The 10,804-nt window shown below is 41.3% G+C and overlaps 1 protein-coding gene across 2 annotated transcripts in view; it reads right to left on the bottom strand.

The window, feature by feature from the left end:
* Positions 1-3,516: 3,516 nt before the first annotated feature.
* Positions 3,517-10,804, bottom strand: part of acot7 (acyl-CoA thioesterase 7) — a 60,859-nt gene continuing 53,571 nt past the window's right edge. For both annotated transcript variants that reach the window (XM_071923637.2, XM_071923636.2), the window contains exon 9: positions 3,517-3,929. In XM_071923637.2, the coding sequence (XP_071779738.1) occupies positions 3,831-3,929 (99 nt within the window). In that variant the 3' untranslated portion in view covers positions 3,517-3,830. The remainder of the gene's footprint in view (positions 3,930-10,804) is intronic.

Raw genomic sequence — 10,804 nt, 5'->3', positions numbered from 1 at the left:
TGCTGCTTTGGCCGTGAATTTTTCTTTTTTTTTCCAATTTCTGTGTAGGTGAAATCAAATGACCCAAATGAAGCCGTTCATTAGTATCGGACGGGGGCGAACGACTCGAGTTAAAAGAATCAGACGGCCCATCTCCAGCCTTTCCTGTGTGATGCTAGGTGACCTGGAAGTAAAAAGTAACAGAAGGCATTCCCGCCCACTGGCTCCGCTGGCACCGGGCTGCCCCCACTCTCACCGTCACAGCACACACACACACACACACACACACACAGCACACACACACAGCAGCTCTTAAATACTTAACACTGTTTTGAAGGTCCCGCTGATGTGCTCTCTTATATATAGCATCTACTTTTTTTCCCACGTCCTCCGAGGATCACCACCTTGCTGTGGCAGAGGAGCCTGTGTGCCTTACAGTCAGTGGGAGCCTAATTTAGTTCTACTCCCGGTAGAGTCCCCCTGTGGGAGAACAAGAGGGAGGTTCCAGGCCAGACAAAGCACGGTCCATCACCTACTCCTCTGCAAGGAAAGCCCCGCTGGCCCCGAGCCCAGATACCAGAGGAGGACTGAATGTGGGACGAGTTGCTTTGCTCTGTGAAACTGTTCCAGGAAGCAGAAAACAAAGCATTTTTTTTTTTTTTTACAAAAAAGCACCGAGTTGTTTTAGTGTACGAGGCTATATTCTAAGTCTCCGAGCGTCCGAGGCTCGTGCCAAGAAACTTAACACAAGTGTTGCCTCATACAAATATTGATGGACTTATTTTTACGGGTGACCTTGGAGTGTAACATGCACACGGTTCAGGTTTCTGTGCCTGGAAGTAAAAGCCCCCGCTGTCAGAAAATGACAGACGACAGAGACTTTCCTGAGCTCTGTGCACAACGAGCAGAAAATGCAAAACAGGTCACTCAGTAATGAAAGCGGAGAGTTTTCTCTCGCCGCCTCGCTTTATCGTTTATCCCTCCTTCAGAGCCCCCTAATGGCTTTCCTCCTGCCCCGGAGGATCGTTCATCTTCTAAGTAGCCTTGTCAGTCTCTCTACATTGGGACACAGTGGTGAGTGGGCCGCTAGTCCCCTAAATCTGATGCGAAGACATGAGTGGAAGTATGATATCAGGTTTTTGCCTCCATCTCATTATACTCTGAGGAGAAAAAGACAGCTGACTTTGAGGTGCAGCTTGCTTTGGTGCCGCTGTCTTTGTTTCTTTAGAAAGTTTGAGTTTGTGCGCTGTTAGACAGTGTAGTATCTTTATAATCATTGTCACTTTTGTTCCCTTACAGTAGCTGCACTATTTGATGCTATAAATCACTCCATTTAAGGTAGAGAGTACACAAATACTGCACTCAATGTATTGAATACTGCATTCAATATGAGGCAAGCACAAGGTATTGATTGATTTCCTAATGATGCAATTTAAAGCAGATTTTAACGATTCTGTCGCTACCTTTAAGAGAAACATCTATTTTTGATAATGTCATCTTTTCCGTTCCAAGTCTAGTCTTTGACATACTGTAAGTAACCATGGTTACCATACTGTGTCTAAGTATAAAAGCCAGCCACTAGCAGCTGAAATGGCCAAAGACAGGAAGCAACGTCGTGGTGAATGACCAGAAACGCTAATGCTTTGTGAATGTATGCAGTACAGGAGCGCTCAGGCGTGTCTGCTCATGTCGTACATTAGGCCGATGCTTTTCAATAAGCTCATATTTCCCACAAGTCTTGCCTTTCCATCTGAGATAGATCCCATCTCCCCACATTGTGTTCTTCCTCCTCTCCCTTCCTGCACTCTCCTTCTCCCACAAGATGCCTGGACTTCACTGGGGATAAAAATAGATATATCCCCCCCTGGTGCAGCTTGAGACTAACTTTATTTTCATGGGGGAAATGAAAAGCACACATATTGTGCTGCCGGAAGGACCGAGGGAAAAACAATAACCTTCAAGAGCCAATGACAAATCTGTTTCTGTCTGTGCAAGAAAAACAGTAGTGGGAGGCACAAAAGGCGTTTGCTGAGGTTTAGACCTGAGTGGCTTTCTGTTCTTCTTAAAGCCTTTCACTGGGCTTTATTTAGCAATCATTTCATTTCACTTGGGGTTTGATTTCAAATTCATCCTTACCATCTGTTGAACAGAATAAAGCCTATCTACGCCTGGAAAATCAGATGTTTTACAGTTAAAATAAAAATCTCAGCTCAATATTTCAACCTTTATGCCAGGTTAGCAGTGACAGCCTCTTTGGTTCTAGCATGGCCATATGGATATTGATTCCTTATTGACTGATTAACCACATTCACCTCTCTGGGGGCAGGGGCTTATGGATGCCACATTAGTTGTCTTGAATGGACACACCCAAGCACATGCATACACACTTGCACAAACACACATAAGCACGCAGACAGAGGACTACACATTCGCCTACGCAAGCACAGAGACAGAGATGATACGTCAAAATTCAATGTATCGCAAAACAAAAATGTCACAATACGTATTGTGGAGCAGAAAAATGAATCGCGATATTCTGCTGCATTTTATTCTTCTGTAATAATCACAAATGAGACGGCTTGCCCATCACAATTTCACAAGCTCTCCATCGAAACTATATTATTTGCACTTTGTAATGACATTTTTATATTCTAGCAAGCCAGTGCCATCGCTAGAAAGATTTGTGGCTCAGAAATGAACATAATTCAGACTTTGTTGTTAGGGACGGGACGATGTGCTTATCTCATGATACGATAAATACGTGATATGAGGTTTACGATTCGATACAGCCACGATACGATGTAATAAATAAAAGTTTATTGACAACAAGTATAACTGCAGATTTATGTTTATTTCTACCTACTTATTTGTTGTCATTGAACTTTTATTTATTACATCGTATCGTGGTCGTATCGAATCGTGAACCCCATGCCGCGTATCGAATCGTATTGTGAGATAAGCATATTGTCCCATCCCTAAAGCGCATTCGCTAATATTAAAGCACACGCACAATTCTCGTTCTGTCTCTGTATCAACACACCAGACCGTTCGGAGGCCTCACATTTCATCCAGAGAGAGAGAGAGAGAGAGAGAGAGAGAGAGAGAGAGAGAGAGAGACAATAGAGTAGACCGGAGGAGACGGACGGGCGAACGGAGTGACTGAGAGGAGCAAGAAACCGACACGGCAGGAGACTGAAGACGGATGAGGGACATGATGGGGAGCAGAGACGGGAGAGGGAAGGACAGTATACGGTAAGGCAGAGCGAACGCTGGAGTCAGAGTGTGACAGACAGGCAGAGGAGGAGAGAGAGAGAGAGAGAGAGAGAGAGAGAGAGAGAGAGAGGGAGGAGAGGAGGGGGAAGGGCAGGCGTGGGAGAGATGCGAGTTGAGTCAAAGCCCCCCCGAGCGCCGCTGATTTTCTCTGTGAAAGACACGGTGCTGAAAAGACGGATAGCGTGTGCCCTCTCTGCCAAGGCATGCCCAAGACAATGACATCATCACCAAACAAGGCAAGGACACGAGCCGAGGAGCCCAGACTCACGCTTAGGATCTTTTATTCATTATTATTCACTCACTTATTCATCATTTTCCTTGCACTCAGACCGTCACTTTGCACCGACAGTGATCATGAACAGTACTTTAAATAAAAATCTCCCTAAGATAAAATAAGATATGTACTCTTAGATACATGTACAGCTGTATGTGGACACTTTGGTGTGTAGCACAGAAAAATAACGACAGACTTTAGGTTTAATAGGAGGCTACAGTTAATATATATAGGAAAGAGGGTTTTTTTTTCTTTTCCTTCATATGTGTTATGTGGGGTAGTTGTACTGTGGGGAGCGGCGGCGTCATTGTTGGCGCTCCTTCTCTGCCAGTCTCTTGGCCTTATTCTGCAGATAGCGTGCCTTGCCCTCCTCGAACCGCTTCTGCTCTTCCTCTCCTTCCAGCTGAGGAAAACAGAAAAAACACATAAACAAAAGATTTTAGCTTTCAGACGCATTCATCGTTCACGGCGTCGCACATACACATTGTACGCCGAATGGTTTGTTTTATTATGTCGACGGGGGGGAAACAGTTCATCAATCACTCGGCGATCGCGGGCATGCAGCTCTGATCTAATTTGCAGGTTCGTGCTATGGGCATTTCCATACGGCTTGGTTGTGAAGTATGGAAGGATTGTGAATGATTGAGTGTGATTTAGAGAAGAGGAACAAGCGCAGCATTTTGCATACGGCAAACCATGGGGGAGTATTCAGTATTCAGTTACAGCATGTTGGGTTCACCTGCATTATATGTAGACACACAGATACACATATGACGTAGATTTGGGTGGAGACGGGGAGAAGTGTCACTCCCCCAAATTATTTCTACCTCAAACCGGATACTGTTGTTTTTGCTCGCTCTGTGTTTTAGAAGCAACGTTGAGTTTTACCCATAGACTGTAAAAAAAAAAAAAAAGGTTCTACCCAAGCACCTTTTTTACAAAATGGACCCCCTCCACTTCTTTGAAGGCAATTTGACACATAATTAGACTATGTAGGGCACTGTGGAATGTATGTTTATTTTATTTATTTATTTACTTAGCCTTTCTTTTACTAGGAAGTCCCACTGAGATTCAAAATCTCTTTTCCAAGGGAGACCTAAATGGCAGCAGGAGTTACACAATAAAACAAACAATACCGTAGGGAAAATACAAAAATAGTAATAGTAGTACAATAAAAAAGATCACAATTTAGGTTGGAAATGTATAAATGTGTACTGTTTATGCCATGTTTAATACTTTTGTTTGATGTTTGCCCTGCTCATCAGGGATTTCGTTTAGTGATGTCTTACTGCAGTTCACATTAGCCAATAATTCTCCTCACTGTGTGTCATACCTGCATACTTTTCCTCTGATTTAAGTTGAAATAAAACCTACTAATTTGCATACAGACAGACAGACACACACACACACAGACACACGGCTTGAATTTCACTACTCTACTTGTCCCTTCTGCATGGAGAACACCCTCGCTCAGCTGGGTTTGACTGCACATTCGTGGGAGGAAGCACTTGCTAGCCTGCACAGTTTAATTAGACTGCCTGGCAACCTTGTGACTTAAACAACAATACCACAGCAGCGTCAATGTCAACACTTACTTTTATGGTGCTGCCCGCTTTCCCACTCCCTCTTCTACACATCGTTCCCGCAGAACAACTCAGCAGGGGAGTGTATGTGTGTGTGTGTATAAGGTATATATTTAACTGGCACTGGAGGCCAGCCACTGCTACATGTGAAAATTTTCTGGCTTAATCTTTGTAATGTAAGTCAATACAGTATACATTTCTAGGTTTAAGAGAAAAATATTTTTTTTGTTGTGCAAAAATAAATATACAAACACTCAGACACAAGTTTCAGTTCAAGATATATAAAAAGTGAAACGAAATGGAAACGATCAGCAAAACATTTCAAAATACAGTTTTATAATAGTTTCTATTGCAATTCTTATTTTTAATCTGTTACTGTTCGTTTGCAATTTCATTAAAAAATAATTTAAGACATGGAGTGGAACTGAGAATTTTGTACTTACAGTTATAAACTGTTTCAGTTAAGATAAAAAAAGATTTAATACTGAGGACAAGTAGTTTCTACAGAATTCAAGACTATATGAGCAACTGTAAAACAGGTCTGTTTCTTGTTCAACATTACCAAAAGTACAAGTGTTATTAACATTTTAAAACATTCTCGAAATATACAAGTTGGTAAAGTATATATTGTGCAAAGATTCTTAGTGGATATCTCTTAAGAGGCAGAACCTGAAAACCAGAAACTGAAACAAGCCATGCCTCATGCCAATTACTGTCTATGAAAGAGAAATAAGACTAGAGCTCAATACTTTAGTGCTAAATGACATGTTGAAATGGGTTTTTTGCAGTGAACACACCAGGTGGTTGGCAGATTCATGAGCACCTGCCACTCAACAACACTCTGGGTGCAAAGCTGACAGATGGCGCTTTAACTTTACAGACAGAGCAGGGTGGTAACAGATATGACAAAACATCATGCCAGGGACAAGCCCAGGGGTCACAGCTCAAACCTGATGCGAATATTCAAATACTGACGTCGAGTTACAAACAGAACACCAGTATTATCTGGATTGTTCTTTGTTTAGTTTCTTTTGCGTGTTTTTTTTTTTTTTTTGTCCCCTTTTCCCTTTACCCTTCGAGAGGTCCTTTTGTCCTCTTGCTAGGCCGTCATTGTAAATAAGAATTTGTTCTTAATTGACCTGCCTGGTTAAATAAAGGTTAAATAAATAAAAATAAAAAATTAAGTGAAGCGTTTTTGTATTTGGAGTTTGTTGTATGCTGGTTATATAACAGTCAACATACTGTTCAGTCAATTGTGCTTTTTCCATTCAGCTGAAAGTAATGGACAATTCCAATTCATTGACTTTCAAAGCAAATAACACCTGAACAAGTGTCACTGCAGTTCGAGTGTTTGAACAGCAAATGTTCACGCTGCTCATATGATCGTGGTCTGCCGCAAATTTCTTTTGATTGCAAGTTTGAAGAGAATCGACAAACTCTGTTTCAAAAAGCACGTATTCCCTAAAGTAAACTCCCTTGTTTCAAATGAATGGAAATGTACACAGTCAGGAGCTGTGTGACCCTTTCAGCAACAAGGCTGCGATAATAAAAACAGTCTGGAGTGGGTGAAAGTTTTGTTTGATCTGTTTGCACCTCTGAACAGATTTTGCACAGTCGCACGGCAGATCGGTCGTGATTAAGGAATTGATATAAATCTTTTTCTGAATGTGATCTCACCTCTCTGGCTCCCTGGGTGTTCTGCTGCCTTCATCTATTTTATGGAGAATGCAGTAACATCAGGCTACTTTATTGGGATAGTGTACAGGGAACTGGTAACTATAGTAAAGTAAGCCCCAAAAATTTGTTGATTATCCCACTTATGCAGTGTCCATGTGTCTAACCTGTTAGCCGAGTGTTTGTCTGCAGTAAAAGGAGTAAGGAGTAACGTCTTTTTGGCTCAAAGTGTTGCTAATTAATTTGACTAGAAATTACCAAAAATGACCAGACTTCTTGACTGAGGAGTGATATGAGAGATAGATGTGAAAAAGGTCTGTAATTCAGAAAAAACAGACCTCAGAATGCGTTCAGTGGCCAATCAGAATTGAGTATTCAACAAAGCCGTGTAATAAAAGCACTACACACATACAGTAGAAGCACTGCATATACAACAATATGTTGCACTGTATGGCAGCAGTCCATGCAAACTAATCTAATATAAACTAATCTAAGATGCAAAGGTTAAGTTACATTTTCATAATACTGCAATCTTTTCTTCCTTTTATTGATTAGATAGAGCTTTTTGAGTTTGATCGCACACAAGTACAGTAAAGTGTCTCACTCCTGACTGACAGGGCCATGGGAAAAACAAGCAAGATGATCCACTAGAGTAAGATCTATGCAAATTACTTACAAAAACGTTCATCAAAAACGTTAAAGTAGACATACTAAATACCAAGGCAGAGCATGTTAGTAGTAAATCAGTACCTCAGATGTCCCAGTGCCAGCTAGTCCAGTCCAGAGTGAAAAAATAAACATTCATCTTTCCCTCAGCTGAATTGTTTTCCTAAGACATCGTGTAACCTTGAAGGAACTCCTTCCAGGGTCACTGGCTGGCTTTAGGCTCTGGGGGCCTTTGTGTGTGTGTGTGTGTGTGTGTGTGTATGTGTGTGTGTGTGTGTGTGTGTGTGTGTGTGTGTGTGAAAGTCAGTGAAGAGCTCCTGCCTTCAACTAAATTAAGCTTAAGGGGCAGAGAAGATCTTTGATTGGGTGTGGTGGGATGACAGAAGAAAATTTCAGAAATGCAAATCAATGTATCAAGATTGTTTTAAACAAAGACACTTTTAAATATGTTTGGAGGGGTGTGCATACACAGCCACATACAGATATGTGTACAGACACACACACACACACACACAAAATGCAAGTCCACATGGTAGTAAAATACAGCCATGTGGACTTTGCGTTCTCCACAGCATGTTTATGGTACAATAAGTCCTTCATCTTTATTAATAATGTCTCTGGGCTGTTTGTACCTTTCATTCTCGCTCTTTCTCTACCCCTCTCTCTCTCCCTCTCTCTCTCTCTCTCTGTCGGTCAAACCCCTCAGGACTGAACCAATGTTTAATTACACATTTAAAACCATACGAGCTACAGCTCTAAGGCGGTAATGATGTGGCATCTTGGTTTAATGAACATGCCAATTAAAACAAACTGTACACCTGACTATTGCTAATGAAGAGTGATGGTTCATAACAATATGAGATATGGCCCTCTATTGTTTTGTCCAAGGCAGAGGAAAAAGACGATTATGTCCCGAGTAAATGGGAGGATTTGTGTGTGTGTGTGTGTGTGTGTGTGTGTGTGTGTTTAAGTACAAACTATGAGGACATAATGGAAACGGCAATATAAAAACCTATCATAGTGAAAGTGGTTCAGTACTTATATGGTATGGTGTATGCCGTCCTAACTGTAATCATTATCGACGTGCAATCACAACTACAGGTAGTTTTTTTTGGTGCGAACCATGTTGGAAAAGTTTAGTTTGTTGCATTTTTGTATTTGGTTCATTTAGGTTCAAACTGTCCAATCACAAGCGAACTGGTGGACTATGATGGACTTGTCTGCACTCTTTGCTGTAGTTTACCACGTCTGGTCTGAGTACCAGATAAGAACACATGAAGAAACAGCTGAATATGAGCATCAGTCCAGACTGCGGTTTGCCCTCGCTTCATTTTGTTAGGCTATAGGCTTTCCAAGCATGAGGAACTTCTGGCTATCAGATGTCAACATCCGTCTCCATAGACCCATAAACCCTTATGTTTTGGGGTCTTTTCCTGTGGTTTGGGGCTGGATTACATTCTCACTAATAAAACCACACCGCAGTTTGCTCGTTAGAGGACTGACAGTCACATTTTCAGGCATCTCAGTGCGGTTATTTGGTGACACCATAGTTTGAATGACATTAGTCTCGCCTGGCCAAACCAACCAAACTGAAGGAGTAAACACTTCAGAATTTGATTAACCGCTCCTAACATGCTTGTTGTGAACGCGCCTTAAGTGACCATCTTCATTTTAAGGAGTGCTGTCTTCCAGGATTACAATGACCAACAGTGTTTATCCAGGCTCACCAAGAGGTTTGACCTGCATGATAATGTGGTTAAGGCTATCTCAAAGCAAAACTGTTACAGAGTTATCCAAATTGAATACTTTTTCATTTTTATTAATATTGCCAAGAGGTTGAAATGGCTTCTGGAGCATCGTTTTGACCTTTCAGAGTCATTGTTTTAGTATTAAGCGATGACACTTTTCTCTGGACCACATTACAAGAAGGAGTAATTACAAAACCATCATGTCTGTTGAGCCTTCATGCTGGTGTTTCCATTTTTTGTCAATGTGTATGTATATATTTGTTTTTACTGCATATACTAGGTGTGCATTCCTGCTAGGGCGCACATGTGCATGCATATGTTTGTGCTCATGTGGAATACATTTGCATAACTCAATGAGACAATTCAATGCTAGGCTCAAAATGTCCTTTTGGTGTCCTCATGTAATTGGTATTCCTATGGTGGCTCAGGTCTAATAACTATGATTATGCAGGATCATCAGCTACTACTGGTGTCTCTCTGATGCAGAGATGCGAGTGTCTCTGACATGAGCAAGTTGATATCATGGTTATTTTATATTGTCTTAAAGTTGATCTTCTCCACTCCCTGGCTTTTTACGGTCTCCAGATAACGTAAGATTTCTTTTTTACATTTTAAAATATTGACTTTGTCTTTAGGATGAGCCACATTTTCTCATTATTTTACCTCATATATGACATATCTTGTTATGTTATGTTTGTATAGTATTTATAATATTTTGTAATCACTTAAAATAAACTGAACCATGTACAGAATAAATTAGACATGTAGTAGTCTAGATTGGCTATTAAATGACACTCATTATATAATAATGACACGTAACAGACTAGTTTTATTTTCCTGTAACTGTGAAAAGGTAGAATTGATAAAATTGTGAAAAGTATTACATATCTTTACAATCACAGTAATTATGTATGTAACCCACTTTACATTGAGTATACTTTTTGTGTATAGTTTGTATAGAGAGGGGTATGCAACGGTTCATATGACCTCGTCAAATGGCAAGTACTGTACCCACAATCAAACCTGATGGCTCCTCCTTGAAAAAGCACATTTGTTACAATGCTGAAAAAACATAAATCAAAGGTCAGCTGCAATAATTTGCACTAGAAACACATGAAAGACTAATTTTAATGTGTTCTTGTGTGAACCGAGACAAAGTCAGAGCCCAGTGCCTTGGCTTGTCAGGTCAGCTGGCCAGGAGGAACAGCTGGTTACACCTGGTGTGCTATTTGTCCATTAGGTGGACAGTTGAATGGAAGGTGACAAACCGGACGGTGCAAACTTGGAACAGGGACCTGGCCTGTAAAGACGATGCCAGCAAAATGCCAGAGGGGTTCCTTTGTGTTGGCACGAGCTGCTATTAGAGTGGGCACAGGGCATCAGAGGCTCTGCCAAATGCCAGTGTCTCAACAGTAGCACTAAGCTGGAAGCAACCGGCTCAAGAAAAATAATAGCCATCTGGACTGGCATGAGTTTGGATGCTATCCTGTGTGTGCGTATATGTGTGTGTGTGTGTGTGTGTGTGTGTGTGTGTGTGTGTGTGTGTGAGAGAGAGAGAGACAGACAGAGAGAGACAGAGAGAGACAATGGCTGACATTTTAGACAAT

The sequence above is a fragment of the Centroberyx gerrardi genome, chromosome 14, assembly GCF_048128805.1.
Source record: "Centroberyx gerrardi isolate f3 chromosome 14, fCenGer3.hap1.cur.20231027, whole genome shotgun sequence".
Lineage (NCBI taxonomy): Eukaryota > Metazoa > Chordata > Actinopteri > Beryciformes > Berycidae > Centroberyx > Centroberyx gerrardi.
The sequence above is the reverse complement of the archived record's forward strand: the minus strand, read 5'-3'. Positions and strand labels throughout refer to the sequence as shown.